The sequence below is a fragment of the Miscanthus floridulus genome, chromosome 7 (genome assembly GCF_019320115.1).
Source record: "Miscanthus floridulus cultivar M001 chromosome 7, ASM1932011v1, whole genome shotgun sequence".
Lineage (NCBI taxonomy): Eukaryota > Viridiplantae > Streptophyta > Magnoliopsida > Poales > Poaceae > Miscanthus > Miscanthus floridulus.
In genome coordinates this window covers 38,074,405-38,099,395 of record NC_089586.1, presented here as the reverse complement: position 1 = coordinate 38,099,395, position 24,991 = coordinate 38,074,405, and the positions used below count along the sequence as shown (strand labels likewise).

Below are 24,991 nucleotides of genomic sequence, written 5' to 3'. Positions count from 1 at the left end.
TCGGTGATGGGATGGGATTTGCCTGTTTGCCCGCAGTAGGGAAGGGGATCGAGCGGAGCTCTGGCTCGACCCATGCAGACCGGCCGCGCCCCAGCTCCCTGGCTGGTGGCGCCGACCGCAGTGAGATCGCAGGGGCTGGCCACGACGAGCTCCTCGCGGGTGGGGAACGTGTGGACGCCGAGGATCTGGCCGGAGTGGTGGTGGCCGGAGCACCGCCGTCGTCCTTCTCCGCTCGAGCACGCACGCACTGAGAGGTGACTCGACTGGACACCGAGCCCTGGCCAAGCCAGGCTCCAGAAAACGGCCAACACTCACGTCCTTTGGAACCACGCCAGGGGGGTATGGTGGCCTCCGGAAACCTGGCTACAGCCATCAACAACCAACCAAACAAGCCCATTTTTGGCTCTAAAAAAACAAGCCGGGAGTTGGACACCCAACCAAACATACCCGTAATAGTTCAAATTTGTTAGATCATCCTCCTACAAAGCTATTTCCTCCATTTGAAATATAAAATGTTTTAGCTTTTTTACTTACGTAGTCTTTACCATACACTTAGATATATATTATGTTTAGCAAAAATAATATATCTAGAAAAGTCAAAACGTCTTATAATTTAGAATAGAGAGAGTATTTAAGAGTAACAAAATGGTTCCAACAGGATAGCTTTGATATCTTTCGGTGGCTTGACTTTGAAATCTTTACCGTGGACCACTGTGGTCTGTGGGTGGTGCATAATGAATGGGATAGCTTTGATATCTTTCGGTGCCTTGACTTTGAAATCTTCAAAGTCGTTACCGTGGACCACTGTGGTCTGTGGGTGGTGCATAATGAATGGGATAGCTTTGGATGTGTCCATCTCTAATATATATATAGAACTGTATTGCCTTCCTTTTGTTCTGAACTGCAAGGAGAATGATGTCTCGTGCTACTTATCTCCTTCCCCTCTTCGTAGTACTGATACACCTCCGTTCACTAGCTTCATCCACTTCCTATGGCAACCTCACAGCCCCTTCGTGCCATCCAGACCATGCTGCAGCACTCCTCCAGCTCAAGCAATCCTTCCTCTTCGACTACTCCACCAACACCCTTCCTTCATGGGAAGCAGCCACTGACTGCTGCCTCTGGGAGGGTGTTGGCTGCGACAGTGTCTCTGGCCAAGTCACCGTTCTTGACCTCAGTGGCCGTGGCTTGTACAGCTACAGTCTTGACAGAGCGCTCTTCAACCTCACCTCGCTCCAGCGACTCGACCTGAGCAAGAATGACTTTGGTGGATCATGTATTCCGGCAGCTGGCTTTGAGAGGCTTTCGGTACTCACACACCTTAACCTTTCTTACGCAGGTTTCTATGGACAGATTCCCATTGTAATAGGCAAACTCTCGAGTCTCATATCCTTGGATATTTCGTCAATCCATAACATTGATGTTGAAATGGAGACATTGTATAATGTTGTTGACAGCTATAGCATTTTGGTCCTACAAGAACCAAGTTTCGAGACACTAGTGTCAAACCTCACAAATTTGAGAGAGCTCTACCTTGACGGAGTGGACATAGCTAGTGGCGGAGAAGACTGGGCCAGAACGCTTGGAAAATATGTTCCTCATCTTCAGGTTCTTAGCATGGCATATTGCAGGCTTGTTGGTCCTATCCATTACTCCATGTCACTTCTCCGCTCTATTGAAGTGATCAATCTCAAACTGAATGGAATTTCTGGGGTGGTTCCAGAATTCTTTGCAGATTTTCTCAATTTAAGAGTTCTTCAACTCAGCTTTAATAATTTGAGAGGCAGCTTTCCTCCCAAAATCTTTCAGCTGAAGAATCTGGGAGTACTGGATGTGTCAAATAACGAACAGCTATCGGGGAATGTTCCAAAATTTCTCTATGGGAGCTCCCTGGAAACTTTGAATCTGCAGGATACCCTTTTCTCTGGCGTCACTCTGAGCTACTTTGGCAATCTCACATCTTTGACAGATCTGGGAATAGATGGAAGATCAATTTTTACGGAGCCTCCCTATTTTTTTATAAACAAGCTGGACCATATTAGTACCTTGCGACTCTCTTCGATAAAATTTTTATGGGAGGTAGGGTCAAAATTCTCATGGATTGGTGATCTCCAGAGCTTGACAACATTGAAACTGTCTGATTGCTACTCCACCAAGACAATGCCCTCCTGGATTGGAAACCTCACCAATTTGAGAAGCTTGGATATCAGGTATTGTGATTTCATTGGGCCAATTCCACATTCAATTGGCAACCTCACGACATTGGAATATTTGGCAATCTCTCGTTGTGCTTTCTCGGGTCAATTACTCTCTTCCGTTGGCAATCTCAGAAACTTAAGATTCCTGCAAATATCCTATGATTATCATGGTTTATCTGGCCCTATAACACCGGCAATTGGACATCTCAACAAGTTGGCAGTATTAATACTTAGAGATTGCAGCTTTTCTGGGAGAATACCAAATACAATTGCCAACATGACTAAACTGATTTTTCTGGACCTTTCACAGAATGACCTTGTCGGTAAGATTCAAAATCCAACTATCACATTATACCTTGTAATTTGTGAATTATGCATCAAATGAGATTATATGTTAGAACCATTAACATGCATGAACCCATGGCAAATTTTGTCATAAATAACATATGCCATTTTTTGTTCTTAAATATTTCTTTCTTTATTATCTCTATCTTACTATTACGCATTAGAGGTGTTAATCCTTATGAGACATGTTAGAAAAAAGATAATTTAAAAAAATCTCACAAAAAAATCATCCGACCATTAATTCCAGAAACTCTAATTAATAATAATACACAAGATCTATTATATTTTCTCAAAAATATTGGGAAAAGAGAAAAATTCCTATTTGATACTAAAAAACGGCTGCTTTCTTATTTGACACCCAAATTTGAAATCTTTCCTATTTGTCACATCTTTTATTTTTTTCTTACCTATTTGAAACTTCCGTTAACTCCATTAACCAGCACCGTTAACTCTCCTCATGAGCCAATAGAAAAGGACTAAAATGCCCTTGAGCAAATAGACTACAACGCTCTACCTTAGTAAAATTATATCTTTTTCATATGACGTCGGACGAGAATAATTTTTATATGAAACTTTTAGCCTCTCAATGAGATCTATAACTTTCTAGTTTTGAGCTTTTTCATTTGAGATCGTTAAGATGCTAACAAAATATAAAGTTTCAGTAGCATATTAATCGCGTACCAGAGCTTGTAGCCTTAGAAAAGTCATATGTTTCTTGTATAGCGTTGTGTAAAGATACTTTTTATATGAAAATTATATCTCTCGATGAGATCTATGACTTTTAGTTTTTGGCTTTTCCATTTGAGGTCTTTATGATGCTAAAAAAATATAAATTTTTAGTCGCATATTAATCGCTTACCAGGGCTTGTCTTCTTAGAAAAAATCATATTTTTCTTGTACGGATAAAAATACTTTTAATACGAAAGTCGTAAGACTCTCGATGAGATCTAAAACTTTTAAGTTTTTATTTTTTCATTTGAAGAAACATAAAAATACAAAAAAAAATAGCAATAGCCAGCAAAAGGAAACAACATGATAGGAAATAAACAACATGGGCAAATGGTCTTTTCATCTGAGACTTAACACCGTTGGAACTCTAAAATGATGGAAGTGTCAAATAGGAAAGAAAAAAGTAAAAGGGGTGACAAATAGGAAAGATTTAAATTTTGGGTGTCAAATAGGAAAGCGAAAGTTTTTTTAGTGTCAAATAGGAAATTTTCTCTTTAGCTTAAAGTAACCACTAAAATCTAGATCTAGATTACCAACCTCTATCACTAAAATAACATAAAGTAGCCTCTAAATCTATATCTATATTATAGTTTTTACTCATGCCTGGCATTAAGAAAAATATTATAAAGAAACCCCTAATCTTTATCCTAATTTGTAATACCTTGGCCTAATATCCTATAGTAAGGCCCATGTGGGTGTGGTTGTAGTTAATAGGTCTAGTAGCACCTTGTGCGGAGCCAGGAATTATACATAGGGGGAGCCGGTGAAAGAAATTTGAAGTATATATGCGAAATGAATGTTGCTCATTTACTTATGTTCTTGTGGTGGAACTTGACCATTAATCATCATTGTAGTTGTTCATATTATTCTAGATTTACAGTATTTAACAATTTAACAATGCTAATTTACTGTGGTATGTAATTGTATTTGTTGACAGCGAGGCGCATATGGTGACTTAGGAATCTTGAAATCTACTAGATTAGTATTTCGAATGTTCTCATAGTGAGGCAGAATATGTGTTTGTTTACAGGGGTGAGTGTGCGTGCATGCATATAAGTGTCTACATATGTAGTGCGATTATAGTAAAAAGTGAATCGGTACAATAATAATAGTGCCGCTCAATAAACTTATGCCGATAAACTATTGATCACCACCGAATTGTTATTCCTATTGGTTAAGTATGCGTTTAGTAAAATATAAAATATAATGAAATGCAAGTATGCATTTAGCAAAACCTAAAATTTTATTAAATATATCCTGATATGGCAGGCAATCAAATTTAGATTGATTAAAATTAAAATATTTTATTCTAATGTGTTTTGTGGGATTTTATTGTCTATATATTTCTTGATATAAATATTGATATTAAACTATATGTAAGGAAAATGGACCCTAGGCCCATTTACTTTGGATTTTGGTGTTCGATAACCAACACAATCAAATTGGACTAATGAATTCGCAAGTAATTGTTTTGTAGTTCAATAGGGTGCAAGAGTCTTTTGCGGTAGAGATAGCAACACATTAGCAAAACCGTAGTTACAGATTTAGATAGATTACTTTTTTGCATAGGTTTTGCTAGGGTGAAATTAGAGGCTATAGTTTAGAGTAGATTTTTAAGTTGCCTAATTCCCCCCCCCCCCCTAGGCATTATGGTCCCTTACACTCTAGATTATGTAAAAAAATATTGTTGATTTGTTAGGGCGACCATGGCCCCTGCCGGCTCCCCTTGGCTTTGCCAATGAGTAACATGTAACACCCTAAAGGAAAACAAAAAAACAAAAAAATCCTTATGATGTATTACCACACTACAATCTAACAAGAACACATAATTAGAGAACACGGAGGCAACAAACTGATCTAAGTTGAGCATTAAATTAAGTCTTCTACGATGACATAAACAAAGGCATCTTCAAAGACAGCTAGCAAACCCAAGGTGTTTATTACAATGCATAGAAAACCTCGGACAACCAACTAATTTGTCGTAACAAAAGTGTTTGTTTCAATTATATGCCAATAAGTGTGCACACATGCTGCTACTCCCATTGTGACAAAGCATCCTTGAAGCTCACGTACCTGAGATGGGGGAACAAGCGTGTGAGGTTTATGGAAAATCTCAGCCAGAAAACTACTTCAACCATGTTATTTAAATTACAGTATGATTAAGCATCAAATTTAAATAGTATAATAATAAAGACATCAACTGCTTTATAGAAATATAAATATACTTTCAAGTGCAATGCAGATGATGCAATACAATGCTCTTCGCTTCTACCCACACGTCCTAAGGAGAGGGAGTAACGGCTGCAACCACTTTGCTTATCAATGTGCGTTGCTGGCAACCACATTGCTTATCACGTGTGTTGTTGTACTGGTACTTGCCGCACCAATTCGGCTATGGTTTGTTCTATGCATATCAACAGGAAGAATGCAAATACAATGTTGCCATGAATGCAGTTAATAAACTTCAGAGTTCATAATTTAATGATCATTACCACAAGGTATAAAATAGCATACTTAAGAGTAAATAGATATAAATACTTCAAATTTTAGATTTATCTTGCTAGTGTGGGATACTGAACTTTAATGAAGACAATTCAAACAACAAAGTTAAAGCATAGTGGACCACAACGCCACTTTTACTTGCCTTTACCGATGATCGATCAAAGAGTTGGGCACACTCCACTAGCAAACCACTTGATCACAATTAATACTAAGTACCAACACTGTCATACAAACAAGTACAACAAAAAGCACAATAGCGCCTCGTACCCGACGTTTAAGCATCTACCATTTTGCTACTGTTCATGACACTGTCCCTTCTCTTTTTCGTACACATTAAACCAAACATTCAAAAATTCTAAAAATCTACCAGATCATACAAAACTATATTATCTACATCTTTGGTATTATAGGGTTTTGCATACGAAGTCTCCAAGATGGCCTAAATAACCATTAATTGAACTCTTCTGTCGACCAAAACATGACATCCAATTTCAAAAATTCAAAACTGGAGATATGCTCATCCAAAAATTATGTACTTTACTAATATGGAAAGCATGATAAAAAGTCTACAACTTTTGTTCCTATCAAATGATGAACTTATGCCATTAAGAGGATCATAAATTGATTAGATCTAAATCTGTCTAGATTTTCGTTACTGAAAAATAGTCACCTTATAACAATGATAAAACCCAAAATACAGAGGCTATGATCATCTTCTTGGTGTCACAACAAAGGAATTGAAGTCCTCTACAACTTTGTCCACAGCCACAAAATTTATTAAGGCCTCTAAGATACACCAAAATAAATATTAACAGAGAATGCTCAGTCTGACGAGATTTCAAACATGGTAGAAATTAATTTCAGGGATTGCTCCAACTAAACCACATCTAAAAAAGTGATTTAATCCATGAAACTTCATCAAAAGAATTGGATCATGATTTAGCATCTCACCTAGGGCAGCCACAGCAAGAACACCGATGAAACACCCTGCGTCTACTCCTCTTCCCTTCTTCCCTCCTCCACCGCACCACGATTCTTGCCGTTTCAACTCTCTCGCCGCCACAATCTACTCCAAACGTGTCAAATTCATCATGGACAGCTGAGGGGAACGAGAGATTGATGGGGAAAACTGAGAGAGGAGATGATGTCAAACCTGTTTTAGGGAAGAACGGCAGGATGAGCAGCGACGACGGCATGCCCTAGTCCCTCTCTTCCTTCTGTCCCCCTCTGTTTTCTTCTTTTCGTGTACAGAGATGTGGCTGCTAGGGTTGGACAGGGGTGGCAGACGCACGGAAGTCCAACTCAACAATTGCAACAGCCATGGGCACTGTAGATGCATGATTACTGTAGCCGCACGTTACTGTTACTGGAGCACGTTTTCTTTTCCATGTCAGGACTTGTGACAAGCGTAACTCCGCAATCCAAACTCTCGTTAAAGCATATGAATTGTCAAACGGAAACGATTCGACAAGCTCTACGCATTCACGACCTCCGATAAACCATCTAACAACTTATAAAAAAGTCAACTTTTGCCTCTCTTTAAAGTGCCCAGTCAACCTTCTATAAAAAACACCTAATCCATATTAAAATTCATATTTATAACATTTGTTCTCGGGGTATTACATAACATCATGAAAGTTTCGGTAAGGGAGGACCAACTTATAATCCCTGTTGTTATTTTAGTAACTAGTTCATCAACCCATGCTCCTATAGCCCACCTACACAAATCATCCCAACAGTTTTGTTTCTACAATGTCGCTGTTGCTTGTTGTGGTTTGATAGATGTCATGCCACTATTTTACGCAGAGGCCTGGAGTGATATTGGTTTGATTGTATCACCTTTATATATATAATGTCTAACATCAATAAAAATTTCTTTATCTAAGAAAAAAAATGAATGGTAGTGTTCTGCTGGGAAAAATGAAGATGGACAGCCTACACAAACTTCAGAAACACAGAATGAGTTCTTTCCATGCTATTTGATGAAAGAATGGAGTATACAAAATTATGTCCAAATTGTTATTGTTAGTTCGTTTTGATGTTCTAGACTGTCCCTAGAAAAGCTGTCTCATTTTCTTAATTACTAATTTTTCACAGAATATGCACTTTGTTCTCTGAACACGAACTTAACATAGCCCACCCTTGAGTTTGTTGCAGGGGATGTGCCGACATTTCTATTCACTTTACCATCATTATTACAATTGGATCTTTCGTCGAATCAACTTTGTGGACCCATACAAGAGTTTCATACAATATCATCAGACATGAAAATTGTTCGTTTAAATCACAATAAACTCAGCGGAAATATTCCTTCATCGCTCTTCCACCTCATAAATTTGGTTGTTTTGGATCTCAGCTCAAATAACCTGACAGGTTTGGTAGACCTTGACTCTTTTTGGAAACTAAGAAAGCTTTCTATGTTGCGTCTATCCAACAACAAGTTCTATATCAAGGATGGACAAGGAAGTAACTCCACATTCCCTTTATTACCAAAACTCCGTAGATTAGGACTGAAGTCATGTGGCTTGACCGAAATTCCTAGTTTCTTGGTACACCTTGATTATATCACTACACTGGACCTTTCCTGCAACAAGATACTTGGGACTATTCCAAATTGGATATGGCAGGCATGGGACCATAGCCTTAAATTTTTGAATCTTTCGAACAATGTGTTCACATATTTGCAACTCACTTCATATGTTCTCCATAACAGTAATTTGGAATATCTTGATTTGAGTTCCAACAGAATCCAGGGCCAGATCCCAATCCCAAACATGTTGACGATGGTTAACAATTCAGAACAAATCTTGGATTATTCCAATAACAGATTCACATCTATTATGTCAAACTTCACTTTGTATCTTAGCCAAACTGTGTATCTCAAGATATCCAACAATAACATCACAGGCCATATACCACCCTCAATTTGCAATTTAACTTATCTTAAAGTCCTTGACCTGGAAAATAACAACTTTAGAGGGCAGGTTCCATCTTGCCTGATAGAAGATGGCAACTTAAGTATATTGAATTTGAGGGGGAATCACTTCGAAGGAGAGTTGCCTTATAATATTAATAGCCAATGTGATCTACAGACAATAAATATAAATGGAAATAACAATCAAGGACAGTTGCCGAGGGCTCTTTCTAAATGCATTGATTTGGAGGTTCTTGACGTTGGAAACAATAAAATTGTAGATGTTTTCCCATCTTGGCTTGGCAACCTTTCCAATCTTCGTGTCCTTGTATTAAGATCCAATCAATTCTATGGCACACTAGATGGCCCTTTCAGAAGTGGAAATTTCCAGGGGTACTTCTCGATGATACAAATAATTGATATTGCCTCAAACAATTTCTCTGGCAATGTGAAACCACAATGGTTCAAGATGTTTAAATCTATGATGGAGAAGATGAATAACACTGGACAGATCCTGGGTCATTTTGCATCCAACCGATATTACCAAGATACTGTTGCAATAACAGTTAAGGGACGATACATGACATTTGAAAGGATATTGACAGCCTTAACTTCAATCGACTTTTCAAATAACAAACTCAATGGTACCATTCCAGATTTGGTCGGAAACTTTGTTTCACTACACATATTGAATATGTCACACAATGCATTCACAGGAAATATTCCTCCCCAATTAGGCAAGGTGAGCCAGCTGGAATCACTAGACCTGTCATGGAACCACCTTTCTGGGGAGATACCACAAGAGCTAGCAAATCTCACATTTCTTGAAACCTTGGATTTGTCTAACAACAATTTGGAAGGGAGGATTCCACAATCACGCCAATTTGGAACGTTTGAGAACAGTTCATTTGAAGGTAACATAGGCCTTTGTGGAGCACCCTTGAGCAGACAATGTGCCAGTTCACCTCAGCCAAATGAGTTGAAACCAAAAATGCCGCAAGATCATGTCGATATAACTCTATTTATGTTTGTTGGATTGGGATTCGGACTTGGATTTGCAGTTGCTATTCTTGGCATACAGGTTCCACTTGGCAAATTCTATAGAACTATAAGCATTTTGCAAAGCTGATCCTAAGTCCCAAGGGACCTATACACGCACAGTTCGCATGTATGCATTACTGGTAAGGAGAATGACACTTAGATGGATTATGTGATTATTCATCTCTATATTCTATCGATACTTCTAAAGTATATCATGCTTATGCTAGTATGCTACTTGTAAGAGCATTTTTTTTAAGATACAAGTGCATTTTGTTCTGGTATATATTAATAAAAAAGTGAATTGATCCAATTTATGGGAGAAACTAAGCCCAAAAGCCATACAACCACTACTTACAAAACTACACCATGTAGCACGATCTCCAACTACTAACATGTGATGGAGTTCGTCACGACTACTATCGTTGCCAAGCTTACCACTAGAAAGTAGCTTTGGCATCACATCGACGGACCTCAGCAATGTCTCAAGCTATAAGACAAAGACTCATCAAAGCACCAAGTTGCCACCCTAGTCCAAAAATGGCTAGAAAAGACGAAGTATATCACCAAGGTTCTCCTTGCCAACCACTATCACAACCAAATGAAGCACCGAACATGACACAAGATTCTCACCACAATACCTTCAAGAAGGTCATGATGCTAACAGCGTCATTGTCGTTGGCTCAAAAATATGTAAGGTTTTTACCCAAAGAAAACTAGTAGGGTAGGATGGAGTGGATGCATCCAAGGAGGAAGCAGCGCCCACAAACATCATCGTCTAGTACTTCTCCCTAACCTCAACCATCCTACCTCTATCTGCCACGACAGCACACCCGACATCACAGCAAGTGCAACACATGGAGGCGATAAAGAATCCAAAGGAGACAATGGGTTGACGTGCATCTGGCCGAGTTGGAAAAAACCCACCGCAGGCAAAAACTAGCACCCATCACTCCCCGGCAATGTCCCTATTAAGTGTCAAATAGGGGTAGATTAAATTAGCGAATTAAGACCATAACAATCCGATTAACCCTCCAAATTAACTAGGGGCTCGGGGGCTACACCCATTGTATGCGCTCACGCGCACCCTAGCCAATCGATAGATGGCCCACTTTAGAAGAAGCCCCCGCACCGAAGGATAAGCCAAGAAGCCAAGTCCCCGCTCGGGCCGCCATCGCCCCGGGGCTCAGGGGCTTGGCCATGCTAAAGTGTCTCCTGACCTAGGGGCGTCTGTCAAAGCAAGCATCGCCACGTTCGCCCCGGCCTTGGCTTGAACCAGGCTCCAACCCAGACCGACGCCGGGAATATGTCCTGAAATCTATCAGGCATCCGGAGCCCGACAGACAGACAGGCAGAACAGCAAGGTGTCATGCTCTACCGAGGGCCTATTTTCTCCGCCCCCGCGAGGCTGTGTCGGCCACTTCTGGCGTAGGGTTACGCCCGGTACGTGACGCGTCATGACAAGGACTCTCCACATACATGCAGTCTGGAGGACTCCAGGCCCACATGGTAGAAGATGAATCTTGGTGTACAAAGGAAGCAGCGAGAAGGCGGACTCGGGGAAGGCACAATAGCGGCAGACAACATCTGACGGTCAGCTCTAGGTAGTGGTAGAAGATGTTAGGGGGTAGTTGGAACATTGTCAGCCCCCTGCTACAAGACAATGGAGGGCGTATGATGCCGCCGAAGAGGAACCAAAGCCTAGGATGAGAGACCCTAGGAAAAACCCCACAATCACGTAACTTGTACTCCTATCACCCTCCGCTATATAAAGCGAGGGCATGAGCTCCTATAGAAAGGATTGAACTCTAGATTAGCAAACCAAAAACACCCCAAACTCGTTGCGTACCTTCCTTGAGATACTCTGGAGGGCTGACTCGAAGTACGACTCTAACAAAGCAGAAAGTTACCACCTGGCACGCGAGTGCTAATGCATCCACGGAGAGGTTCCACACACCGACGAGCCTGAAGATATGCCTCCGGACCTAACTCTGACCCAGCAGGGCGCCTAACAACGAGAGAAGGGGCTCTGGGGCCCACAGGCTAACCTGGATGCCAAACACATCAAGCTCAAGTTGAAGCGGGAGGAGATGGAGTGCCAGCAAGCCAGCAGCGCACACACCCGCGCGTAGCGTCCAGCGGGGCATCAACAATGACGCGACGGCTCCAAGCCCGCCTCGCTTCCCTCATACGATGCACAACATGGCGGTCGCTGCCTGCTATCTGGGCGACATCCCGGACACACCGGACCCGGAGACCAATGAAAAGATCCGGGAGCCTCGGCACTTCCTGAACATCGCCCTAAAACAAAGCCAACTCGCTGTCCCGGCGCCACAACGCCACTAACTCAAGGCCGTCATAGCAGGTGCCGCCTCCGGAAGAGAGCGCGTCGCGAGGTAATGCGCGGGGTAACATCATCTAGTTTATTCGTGTGATCTTCAACTACAAAATTTAGCATTAGTGTCATCTATCTTTCTAGATGGCTTAAGACATTCAGAGTGGGGGTTACTGTATCAGAATTTATGAAAGCAGATGTAATTCTTCATTCAATGGTATCTTCAAACTTGAGCAGGTATTGCCTCTAATGCCTCTTTACCCGTGATACCTTCTTTGAGTTCTTTGAAATATACTTCATAGTCCTTTTCAGACGGGGGATTTGAAGGGTCAATCACATATGGTTCGCTAAATGGAACAGTGCTCTTGACCTGATCATAAGAATTACCACCATTAGCTTTGTCTCTAAAGATAGTTGACAATAAGTTCTGCCCTAATATTCTTGCAAACAAGTTACAGGATTCAACCTCGAAAGTTTTGCCCACTGCATTTGGGCTTGCCAGAGCTGCTACACAAATACGGGCAACTTCTTCCCTTGATATCTTTCCCTGAGATGTTTCAAGAATGTTATTAAATCAATTTTGTGGGAAGGAAGAGCAGTAGAGCACATTGGGAATTGGGATATCAGGATGACGGTGCTTCCAATACATACTGTAATGTTGTCCCCCTGGTCAAAGATGAGATCGGCTCCAGCCGGTTCCTCAGTTAATGCACATGGCCGCACAATAGTGTACGGAATACCGCTTTCCCGAATTAAATCCTCTCCCTGAAAAGCCACCTCAGACGTTATATAGGGGTTCCAAGATAACCAACATGAAAAAATGAGCAGCACAGTTGCTCAGTCTATATTTTAAGTACTTATTAGATGCATATTGATGGTTTATTTGCAGTACAAAAAAATGTACAATTGTGATTTTTATGTCAGGAGAAATAAAAAAAGCATTCATCATTAGTAAGAACGAGAGACAGTTTTTTATATAAAGATGTGTTTAAGACAGTGAGCATGCCTTCAACTTGTAAGTTAAAATGGAACCAAGCTCTTTGTTCAATCGAACAGCAGGTGGCTGTTTGCTTAAATCTAGCCCCGGTCTTTCAGGTCTTGTAACTCCTGCAGAACTCACATGAACGAACCTTCATACAAAAGAAAAGCAAGCCCAGTTAGTCCTAAATGGTTCCAAAAAGAAACTGAAAAATGAAGTGGCTATGTATCTGTTGTACTGATGTCATTGCCTGAAAACTAGTAATAAACAAACCTTGGAGTGATTGGCTCGTTTATGTATGCTCTAATACTCGAAAAAGGAAGCTCAAATGGACCTTCAGTAAATGTTGGGTTGAGTATTCCATCGTATTCAAATTTGCTAAACATAAGCTACAAAAATTGTCACATCAACTTTTAGATGAGAGTTTACCAATTCTTCAAATGTTTACTGATGAAGGAAATAAAAAGGAAGAAGTGCTACTTGTAGTGAAGTAATGTTGCTTGCATCGAAGGGTGGAGCATCAGTCATAGTACGAGCACGGAATACAGGTCTCAGAGAAGAGAAAGGTACTTTAACCTGATCCAGGAATAAGAACATAGTTCTAAGTTGCTGAAACAAATTATGAAGATATTTACAGCATGATATGACATACACTTTGCCATTCCCCCTTAGTTGTGTCAAAACTTGCTGTATAGCCAACAGTATCCCACTCATAGCTAGTCCGTATAATGAGTTTATACCGTCGTCCATCACCTTTAACTCGTAACTCAATACCATCATATGCTGACAGGTCCTCTGGCACAGTAAAATTCTGCCATTCAAGTAAAGTATCATACTGTTAGCAATGTAACATCAGTATAAATAGCATACATTGATAAATAAAAATATGTAATAGAGTTACTCCATCAAGTTCTATAATTCTTGTCATTTTGAACTACGACACGGTCTCCAAAACATATCTTTGATGCAGATTTCCTATTATAATACTCCCTTCATTCCAAATTATAAATCACTTTAGCTTTGTCCTAACTCAAACATCTCTAACTTTGACCATGTTTATTGAAAAATGCACCAGCATCTATGACATCTAATTAGTTTCATTAAATTTTCCATGAAATAGGTCTTGATAACGCATTTATTTGAACTAGATGTTAACATATTTATCTAAGAACTTGGTCAAAATTAGAGAAGTTTGATTTAGGAGAAATCTAAATGGAACTATAAGTTGGAATGGTCCATATATACAAAAAATCAACATACTAATCTATTCATGTTGTCTTAGCATCATCAAACTCAATATTAAGTTATCAGTAGCTAAAGTTTTAAAAGTTTAACCTCAATTTTGTCCAAAAAACTACAAGGATTATGGAACTGGAGGGAGTATAAGTTATTAGGTGTCTACAAAATTACACTTGCTTGTGACGGAAGAAACCAATTTCATTTATTTGCATGAAACAGCGCAGGATATAGTTGATCATTGCAAATAACACAGCACACAAATAATAATTAAATGCCTAGCAGTAATTTTATTCCTCAGAATTTCATGGAAGTAACTACCTTTGTCCTTATACTAGTAAACCCACCGTTATTTGAAGTAGATACAGTTCCTACAAGGAAGGTAGATTATCCACAGCTTATCAGCTTACAATACCATCATTTCAAGCAAATGGAACAATCTCATATCCAAAATTCAGTGAATAAAAATAAAAATAAAAATACCTTTGAACAACCCAGTTGGTCCACTACTTTCACTTCCTGTTGGCAGGATTTGGAATGTACTTTCACTAACACCACCCATTACAACATCATCAAGAGCTCCCCACACAATCTTTCCAGATAAGTTGCCTACATAAAAATGAGATTATTGTGCTAGCTGTTAAGGAAAATAAACTCATAAAAAGTAAATAAATACATTTACATGAAATAAAACAATCATGATTAGCAAAAAACGTATTTACTTAATGTTATAGTACATGTTAGAGAAACGAAGGACCTGGCTGTTATGGTAGGATACGATTAGTTACGATTGATTGGTTGTAATCTCCTAATTAGTTTCCATCTCACAATTAAGTTTTCATACCAAAAGGATGTACTAGTAATATGCTATGCAACAATAGCCAAATGATCAATTATCAACTATATGGGAACAGGATTACATGATCCCAGGCCCATATGCTTGTGGACACACTTGGGTTTTCAGCACACATAGTAGTGCCAGACTACATATATGAAAATGAGTATAACAAAGACTTTTAATTTGATCAGGAAAATAAGCCAATGAAAGGTATACCTTTGAGCCCAAATAGCAGTTTCCCTTCACTCAGTCCAACACTATTCTTTATGCCATTAATCAAGTTTTGCATTCCAATGTACTCAACCATTTCAGGTGAAGGTCCCTTGATCTGATTGGAGAAACATCTAATGTTGTGAGCTTGGGACATAGCAAGAGCTGTAATTTTTAGGAGAACCAGGTGCTCCATAATATACATGTGAAGAATTTCTGATACCCTACCTCAGGTTCGAAAAATTTAATGCCCTGCATGAATTCAAGACTGAAGTGTCACACTGATGTAGCCAGATGGCAGAGTGCATAAATTCTTCACATATCATACTATTGAGCATATGACGTACTTGTTTGTACTTCTGCCTGTCCGGTGTATCACCTTCCTTTGGCCCCACTATGACAGAGACTGCATTGACTACTTTTTTTATCCCTTTGAAGAGCTTAGGATCAAGTGTATCTTCCTTTGTAACATCTCCTATGATCTGAAGCACACAGTAAGTTTGTAACTCTAAATATGGAGCTTTGATGACATGATTCTTTGAAGGTGAGTACTTAACATCATATAGATAATAGCATGAACCACAGGCACTGATATAAGGAGTAAAATCATATTTCAGCCTGTCCTTGCACATTCTTTTGTTTTGTCCTTCAGATAAAATGTCAGAAATATCAAATATGTACCCAAATTTTGGTCGCCATATGATATCATCAAATTCCATAGTTACCTTTCCTACCAACAGACAGGTTTGAAACATGTAGCAGAAGCATTTATGTCAGGCGTGTAACTGTAGGCCAGCATTGAGCACTGCCAAAAATAATTCTTTGGGGAACCTTATTTCTCTTGGCAATAAACTGCCTTTATCTAAAAAAAGGTATCAGGTAATGCTATTGGGATGCAAATCCTTCGTAGCTATGACACTTCAAGAATTTGTTTGGTGGCTTTGAAGTAGGGGCAGAAGTGCAGTTTTGCGTAAAAAAAAAGGAAGTGCAGTTGCTGAAATAAAATCTCATAGCACAGCAGTAATAATTCAACTAAAATAAGTGACCTACCAGATTTACATCCGGCCCCAATATGCTCCTTGCCTTGTCTCCATTTCTAGCCTGAACTCGAAAAATGGAACAGATGCCATAAGGACTATAGGAATTGTTCATACAAAAAATGGAAAAATGTTAAAGGCCAAACTGAGTATGGTTGTCAGTAGAATACCAATACTCGAACAGGTACGCCCTTCTTCCGCAGGATGTCGACCACCCGTCGCCCAACACCACCAGTGGCTCCCGTAACCAGCACCACATTCGATGTTTCCATTTTCTTCGGCGCTTCACTAGAAGCAGGTCCAGTGAAACTGCTGATGATAGATTCTACAATCTACGAATCGAAGAAAAAGCATCAAGACTTGAAGACATCATATCTCAAAGTCAATTTGAATGTAACATGAAAGCAAACAGAAAACTCAGAAGTTAGTGATAGAACCTTGAGAGGGTTTGGAGGCCCGTTGAAGAAGTACAATGTCTTGAAAAACCTACCGAGGTCCCAAGTTTGTTGCCCAGCAAAAGCTATTACCTCACTCCGTGACAACCGTGGCGACGCACGGCTTACTGGGCTGTATGTGATCTGTGGAAACTGTTTTGAGCCGAGGAAAAGCACCTTCTGATCTGTCCTCGTGGAGCAGCTAGCAGCTAAACCCCCCTGATGACAGGGAACAAAACAAAAAATTTAAATCAAAATTACTGATTTCGTTTCAATCTTTAGATACTGTAGCGTTGTGCTGGTCAGTCTGATATGAGCCAAATGGATGACGAAAAAAATCAGCTAAACCCACTGCTTCTGGCGTTGCTGGGGAATGCACCATGGGCCTGTTTGGATTAGTCCCTGGGAATCTTGCCTGGCGCAAGTGCGGCTCCCAGGCGTCCGATTTCAAACGCCTGGGGCCAGGATGGCTGCCTGGGCGCGAGCTTGCCTGGGAGGCATCAATCCAAACAGGCCCCATAAGCGTGGTTCAGGTCGTCTTTTTTTTTTCCTTTAAAGAAATACGTGTTTTTTTGCGCGTTTGTGGAAAAAAAATGACAGGAAACAAAACAAAAATTAAAATCAAAATTACTGATTTCATTTCCATCTTTTGATATTGTAGTGTGCTGGTCAGTCTGATTTCAGCAAAATGAATTGGTAAAAAAATAGGTCCCACCGAGATTTGAACTCGGGTTACTGGATTCAGAGTCCAATGTCCTAACCGCTAGACCATGGGACCATTGATGCCCACAGTCCCTAGTAATATCTTAAAAACTAGGTAACAAGGACCTAGGGCTAAGCATTTGAAGAACTCGGCGCAAGACGGCCGGATACCTTGCTCTGCTCTCCGTCTAGCGCGCTGGCAAACAAGAAAAAAGGATGATGCAGCGGTGGGGATAAGGGGGCAAGAGCGCGCTCACCCGCGGCCTGGCGAGAAGCACCGGAGGAGACGTAACGGCGGCGGCGCAGCAAGAGAAGCAGTTCATTTTCTTCCCTCGCTGGAGAAGACGGCCGGCCGGACGGAAGGGTCGCTCACCAGGCCACCATGATTGGGACGGGACTGATGAGGAGGAGCCAATGCCAATCGGCGCGACGACGACGACGGGGCGGATGCCGCTGGAGCGTCGTGGAAGGGAGGCGCGGACCACACAAATCCCTGCGGTCTGCTGCGTGCACGTGGTGCGCCCACGCCTCGCACAATCGTCCGGTATGACCTTGAGATTCGTGCTGCGTGAACACCGGATTTTCGATGGCAAGTTTTTATGTCACGCACGTACGTAACCTGTGGAAGATTAGGCGTAGCAAAAGTAAAAGTTATCGATTAATCGAAGATTCAAATTTAAGTGGACAAAGTTTCAACGATGCTAATGAGCTACATACTGTTATGTTGTTTTGATACTTGATCTTAACAAAAAGCTAATTGTGGGTATCTAGGTGATGCATGCTACATGGTCTTCTTGAGTGAGACAACACAAACTCTATGATTTGCTGGTGGTTCTTAACTAGTTTTATATAATTTCAAATTGCTATTTTTGAGACGTTAAGCTTGCTAAATGTACCATCAATAGTCTAAACCCGCTTGTATGTGCTGCATAATGAAGCCATGGACTACAGAGCTGCCACATTGACATCTAAGTGGAATGAGTGGGAAATCTTCCACCATTTTTGTTGTCTACTTCACACTTAATTTCTCTACTATTCTTTCCACCTCTTGTTGTAGTCGGGAGCTACATTGTACATGAACATACTTTAATACACAACTAATTTATACTAGATCCAAAATTTCTACTAGATATCAAAAGCGTAAAGATCATTCGTATACTCAAGCACCACACTAGATGATACCAAACAAACAACTTAGACAACTAAATTTCCTAAGACGCACGAGCGATTAGGGCACCAAGGCACCCACCATACTCCATTAGCGGCTCACTTTCCAGCTAAAACCTGGGGGCCATGTTTCACTGTCGCACTGATTCTAGCTGGTTTTGGCTTCACCACCCCCAGTTGCGCTTGTGCACCTTATCGGTGTCGCTCAACTCTGACGAGATGTCGTGCCTCATCCCTCTCCACCTCACTCCTCACCAACTTCATCACCTCCACCAGCTTTGGGTTGGGACAATGCATGTGTGTGAAATGGAAATGGGCACAGTAAAAAATCCGCCATGGCAAGTGACACACACATTTTTGAGCCAGTTTAGACCACTGATGTGTGATGATACATTTAGTGAGCTTAAAGACCTAAAAGTAATGATTTAGAAGTATATGGATCTAAATGATTTAAATGACCGCCAAATGTGTTTTACTCTTGTTTATATATATATATATATATATATATATATATATATATATATATTGGCTTAAAAAAGAATCTTATAGTTATGTATCTCGATTCTACAAAACATTTTTTTTTTATGAAGCCCCTAAATTCGAACACTGTAATTTAGAAAAATAGAGTATGACGTCAAAAAGTTCACTAGTGGCTTCTTGGATTTTAGGACCCCTTCATGGACGTTGCCATGTTGGGCTCATAAAAAGGAGCATCGGTGGCAAGTCGGTTAAAAACTTAAAATACAGCTGTGAGTGCGCCGACGGCCGACCCATTGGTCACAAACCACGATCAAACCGCGCTGCGCCGCGCGGCACTGCGGCAGCCCCATCCGGCGCGCGGCTCTCGGCGGGGGCTGGCGGCGCTCTTGCGACTGGCGTAGTTGCATGGCTTAGAACTAGCACTTCTGGCATGAGATGGTCAGATGGATGATGGATCGCTCCATCTCTCCACCGGCGGCGGTGGCCGGCAAGTCCGCGAGCTGTTCGACTATATGCGCGGCCGGGAACGACTGTGCCTTCTTCTCTGGCCACGGTGTGGTTCACTCTCCGCACACGCGTCCTCCCCGTTTCCCATCACCTTAGTTGCTTATGCTTTGCTAGGTACGTACATGTTATCTGAAGACAATAGGATGACCAAATGTTCAGTGCCACACAATGCACAAACGACCAAATGGTATGCTTCTACATAACCAACCAAAGTTCTGGGACATATCATCATGAGCTCTTGTGGCATGTCTGCTTGTTTAGCTGCTATAGAATGCCACCTGCTGTAACTGTAATCAATAAGTAATCCTCCAAAATAATATAGAACACAATTTCGAAAGCGGGTTCACTTTGTGACACAGATATTATTGAGTAGCACACTTGGCATCCATGCAGCAGGCACTTCTCTTAGCCTCATTTGCTAAAATCCTCCAAGCATATAGGCTTCCTTAATTAAGTGACCAAATAGATTATGTGTAGTGTGACCTAAAGGGGAAAAAATGTTACTTCTCATCTTTCCATGTTTTTCGAAGATCATTGATCAATAAACTTCATATTTCATTTCATTCATACATTAACAAATAACAATGTCAAGAAACAAATTTACAAAGACACTATACATGGTAGTTGCAACTAAATTGCAAAGGAGCCTTTTCTCCCCTACTTTTGCTAAAACATATTATCGTGCAGCCACTGGCACTGGGGACGAAGGGGATGAAGCATCAAAAATACCATCTCTGCCAGTTGCATCGTGACCTGCAGTACTTTCTGTGTCCATAACTCCTTCCAAGACCTTGACAACTTGTGACATGGCTGGTCTTTTACTGCAGTCACGCTGCAAACACCAGACAGCTAGCTTGATTACTTCTGTCATTTCTGACCCATGTAACTGGAGATCTTCATCCTGATTGTCTACTATATCCAGAATTTTCCCAACCTTCATTTTCTCTTGCAGTATATTAATTAGATTAGGGCTACCCTCAGGCTGACTGTTTTCCAGGTTTTTCCTTCTACTCACTATTTCCAGCACAACTACGCCAAAGCTGTAAATATCAGCCTTCTCAGTGATTGTTGATGACAACCATTCCGGTGCTAGGTAACCTCTTGTTCCTCTGATTTTGGTCATCACATGGCTTTGATCCCTATCGATAAGCTTTGCTAAACCAAAGTCAGAGATCTTTGCGTTGAACTTGTCATCAAGGAGGATATTTCCCGGCTTAATATCAAGATGAGCAATCTTCTGGCGGCATTCCTCATGAAGGTAGGCCAAACCCTTTGCAATGTCTAGGATAATCTTGTATCGAGTTGCCCAACTGAGTGAACCACTTTGGTTCTTTCTGAAGATCCATTTATCCAGAGACCCATTGCTCATATGCTCATAGACAAGGAGCCTGTGGAATTTGTCTGAGCAGTATCCTATTAATCTAACAAGATTAATATGATGGATGCTACCAATGGTAGTGACTTCGGCCATGAATTCTTCCTTCCCGTGTCCAATGTCACGCAAGCATTTGACAGCAATCTTGACATTTCCAAGTTTTCCCTCATACACTGGCCCGAATCCTCCCTGCCCCAGCTTTTTGCTGAAGTTATTGGTTGCTTCTCTCAGCTGTTTGTATGAAAACCGTGTAGGCATTCCAGCCGCTCCTTTAAATGGATCGTCCTCTTCCATCCTCTTCACTATTGTTCTTCTGATCATGAGAATGAGTAGGCAGATGACTACAACCAGAACAGGAACACCGACATGGTAAGCAGTTGCATTTATTCTCTTACTTGATGGTGGTGGTAACATCTGCACCTTGACATATGCAGATAAATTGTAACCAGTCACTTCTGGCTGATAATTCATGAGTGAAAAGATCTTTGGCACCAGATAGCAGGAGCCCTTGGAAACATTTTGATGCTGGAAAAATGCTGCCTTGCATGAACAGGTCTTCAAGCATGCCTCCTTGCAGCTTTCTTCATCGGTAATCCAATTGTTTGCAAAATTGAAGTACGTGACATTTGGGAGTGCCATAAGCTTATGATATTGGATCAGGTCACAGGACAGAGGAGTTTCTAATGAGCAGCCCAGGTTAGGTTGCCGGTCATCCAACTGATGGAAAAGGTCATCATCATTACTTCCACGTGGGCAACTGCATTGCCCTTGTGAACAGATTCCATATGCTCCACATACTGTAGGGTATGCACATTCATTAGGATACACATGCAAAACATCAGCAAGAGCTTTCCATGAAACACTGTCCCATGCATAAACTCTCAGGTGCCCATCATTCTCAAGACTCATGAATTGTGCTGAAGATGGCAAAGGCAGAGAGATGTCGAATAACTTGATGTCTGTGCTGTTGAAGCTAAGAAATGCTGAGAAGCTCCCTTGTAAGAAGGAAATGTAAGCCGTGCTATTCTTCACTTGATCAGAGGATATGTTTCTCTTTGATTGAACTATTGCATCAGCTATATTAAAGCTTTTCTGATAATACAACTGTGGAGGGTCTGCATCAATGAAAGCATAGAGGCCATTGTCGAGCAGAGTGAGGTAGAACTGACCTTCTTGAGTACTATTTGTCTCCGAAAAAGAGGAACTAAGCCTCTTCCCTTGCCACAGTGACTGCCCAATGAGGAGAGTGTTAGTTGGGTGTGCAAACGATTCCCACACCGTCTTCCCCATCACGTTGAAGAGTATCAGATTCCCAGTCTCAGCAAGGTTCATGCCAACAACCGAGCTGCCTGATGTAGTCGTGGACCAGACCAGTGAACCATCGAAGTCTCTCAGAACGAGATTTCCATCCTTGTTAAACTGCACTGATGCATTCTCCTTCACTGGGCGGTACCTGTTGGCTGTCCAGACGATCCTTGGCGTTGCCGAGGCATTGAAGGCAGGGTCGTTTGGATCTCCGATGGACATAAAGAAGACTGCAAAGAGGAAGACCTTGCAGGGCGCAGTGCAGACGAAGCCACAGCCGAAGGATGGACCAAACCCAGCAGGTTTCTGCCTGACAAGAATGACTCTGATCATGGAACCGTCAGCATAGGTTGTATTGTAAGGGATAGTAGCTTCATTGTTGGTCCATATAGCAGGAAGGTTGGCGATGGGGCTAGGGTAATCAATGGACCAAGCTTGGGAGAAAGGAATGGACAACATAAAAAGGAGTAGCAAGCTTTCAACCCTAGGCATGGCTGGTTTGTGAGTTCTTGGACTGGACATGGAAATGTGCGCAGATCATGTGATCTTTTGCTCTGGACAATGGACAATTGGAGAGGTGGCCTCGGAGATAGATGAGGGGAGGAGAGAGATGCAGTTTAGAGCTTGTCCTGGAGGGAAATTTTTGCAAAGACAAGTGTCCATGTATCAGATTAAACAATTAGACAAGGGGAGGAGTGGAGACTTAGTGGTATCCAAGTTCTAAAAAGCAAACATAAAGTACACTGGAAACAAAATTCCGATGGCTGTTGGCACAGTTCATGGCCAACACCCTTAAGTCCTTGTTTTGAATCCAGTTGCCGCAGTTTTGGTTGTCAATCGTGAAATAAACTTGCTATCAGGGAACCAAACTGTCCTTTTAGATGAGCATATGCTATGCAACCGAGGCATGTCATTATAGGATGCAAAAACTGGGGTCCAGGAATCAAGCGAGCTTGGATTAGATAGTTTGGACTTATCCCAGTTATCGGAGGTTGTCATGCAGAGCACTACCTCTCTATGAACTAAAGAAGTCATGTAGAGCACTCATGCAAGTTCAACTTCCTCGCTGACATAAGTGGTTTGATCAACTTTGGATCAACATATTTTATGGTCTATCACATAAACATAGTACATGTTAACAGATTTTTTTTTTTAAAAACGAACGAGGCAGGAGGACTGCCTGTTGGTGAGAAAAGATCTACCACAGGCAACCTTATATCGGTCATCATGCCCCTGATTCTTTATCTTCACTCTGTAGTTCCCTTAATGGACACTAGTTGATTTTTTATTACAAACTTGCTGAAACATATTTGATTACTTGTGAATTTGTGATGGAAAAAAGAAAGTCTCAACAAACTTCGGCCTGAAAATTTATATTGCCGGTGTCATGACTAGATTGCTTCGATCTGCAGGAAAGAAATATAATTGACGTATTCAGTTTCCATGAGAACGAGTGGGGGAAAAGACAACCTTCTCAGCTAAAATATTTTGTTCTTTCAGTTGCCTCTGAATGTTTAAGAAAATCGCACCGTCAAGTAGGTTGTGGTGGATACACGAAGACCAAGACAGAACGCACCAGTGTTCTGGTATGGATGTAATGTATGGTCAAACATTCTTCGAGAAAACACCAGGTTTTCAATGTGAATTGCCTAATTGGTTACTGCCTTGATTCCCAGTATATACTGGTCTGAAACTTGGCTGAAACTGGCTGAAAAACACTGTTCCGGTTGAATTGTTGTGAGAGAAAAACACTGTCCTGGCTGAAAAAAGAAGCCGAATATGGGGTAAGGCGAACAGGACCTAAACATGCACCTTGCTTGAAAATATCATCCATCCAGGAGCTCAAATGATAAAATCTGCTCCACTCTAACCATGGACATAACTTATTTCAGTTTCCCAGAGCTCTCAGCTACTGCCCAGGACGATTCGAAGACGATGAAAGGTAGTCCTGGGCCCCACTTGTTAGTGACCTGAATCCACAGCAACCACAAAATCATCAATCTTGGAGCAACTCTAATTTTCTTGATACGTATCCTGCAGTTCCATGATCAGGCTGCTCCAGCGCATCCACATCAGCTTCAGAACTTCAGAAGGAAGCCACGCACCCAGTTTCCTCCAGTAACAGAACCATCAACTGGAAACCTCCGTCACATGTCGACATGATCCAGGTGTGGACTAGTCTGGCCAAGTTCTAGACCTTGCCTCTGCCTGGTTGTGGTTCATCTCTGACGCATCGCTAAATCATGTGGTGTGAAACTCGTCAGAGCTGCGGCGTAGAGAATGGACGACGGCCTTTTTCTCAGTTTATTTATTATTACAGGCAGAAAGTTTGCAGAGGGCACACGGTTTCGCTTAGAAACAAAGTTACCGGGAAGACCATGACGAAGGGCGAGGTGGCGTCAGAGCAACTTCAAGAGACTCTCTATATCCCTCCTAAATATTAGGAATAGAGATTTTAGTGAAAAACTACCCTTCAACAGCTTGTCTAAATGGTTATGCAAATATAGCCATCTTCTATTCCGGATTTTTCGCTAGTCAAAAATAGAAGACGAGAACATACGATATATAGAAAAGCTGTTGGAGAGTGAAAATATATAGAAAGTGAATTTTATGAAAATGACTCTCTAAATGATAATTTAGAGAGTGAGATTTAGAAAGAC

The 24,991-nt window shown here is 41.2% G+C and overlaps 3 protein-coding genes, 1 long non-coding RNA gene and 1 other non-coding gene across 5 annotated transcripts; 1 reads left to right on the top strand and 4 right to left on the bottom strand.

Annotated features, from left to right (window-relative positions):
• Window positions 1-915: 915 nt before the first annotated feature.
• LOC136466895 (receptor like protein 22-like) lies at window positions 916-12,001 on the top strand. Its single transcript, XM_066465411.1, has 2 exons — window positions 916-2,521; window positions 7,932-12,001. The coding sequence occupies exons 1-2, from the start codon at window positions 916-918 to the stop codon at window positions 9,815-9,817; spliced, it is 3,492 nt and encodes a 1,163-aa protein (XP_066321508.1). The 3' UTR covers window positions 9,818-12,001.
• LOC136466897 (uncharacterized) lies at window positions 5,079-7,881 on the bottom strand. The gene is made up of 3 exons (XR_010761494.1): window positions 6,928-7,881; window positions 6,726-6,840; window positions 5,079-5,345 (listed from the first exon to the last, which is right to left on the bottom strand). It is a non-coding gene; the product is annotated as an uncharacterized lncRNA (long non-coding RNA).
• Window positions 12,002-12,117: 116 nt separating the features above from the next.
• On the bottom strand, window positions 12,118-17,962 carry LOC136466896 (protein HIGH CHLOROPHYLL FLUORESCENCE PHENOTYPE 173, chloroplastic-like). The gene is made up of 16 exons (XM_066465412.1): window positions 17,755-17,962; window positions 16,799-17,014; window positions 16,532-16,693; window positions 16,375-16,425; window positions 15,672-15,806; window positions 15,553-15,576; window positions 15,331-15,442; window positions 14,760-14,885; window positions 14,598-14,647; window positions 13,693-13,851; window positions 13,521-13,616; window positions 13,314-13,429; window positions 13,068-13,191; window positions 12,713-12,826; window positions 12,528-12,608; window positions 12,118-12,431 (listed from the first exon to the last, which is right to left on the bottom strand). Exons 1-16 carry the CDS (start codon window positions 17,818-17,820, stop codon window positions 12,285-12,287), a joined length of 1,779 nt encoding a protein of 592 aa, XP_066321509.1. The 5' UTR covers window positions 17,821-17,962; the 3' UTR covers window positions 12,118-12,284.
• TRNAQ-CUG (transfer RNA glutamine (anticodon CUG)) lies at window positions 17,502-17,573 on the bottom strand. The gene has a single exon. It is a non-coding gene; the product is annotated as a tRNA-Gln (tRNA).
• A 1,473-nt stretch (window positions 17,963-19,435) lies between the features above and the next one.
• On the bottom strand, window positions 19,436-23,981 carry LOC136463053 (G-type lectin S-receptor-like serine/threonine-protein kinase SD2-5). The gene is made up of 2 exons (XM_066462097.1): window positions 23,861-23,981; window positions 19,436-23,737 (listed from the first exon to the last, which is right to left on the bottom strand). Exon 2 carries the CDS (start codon window positions 22,851-22,853, stop codon window positions 20,328-20,330), a length of 2,526 nt encoding a protein of 841 aa, XP_066318194.1. The 5' UTR covers window positions 22,854-23,737; window positions 23,861-23,981; the 3' UTR covers window positions 19,436-20,327.
• Between the last annotated feature and the right edge of the window lie 1,010 nt (window positions 23,982-24,991).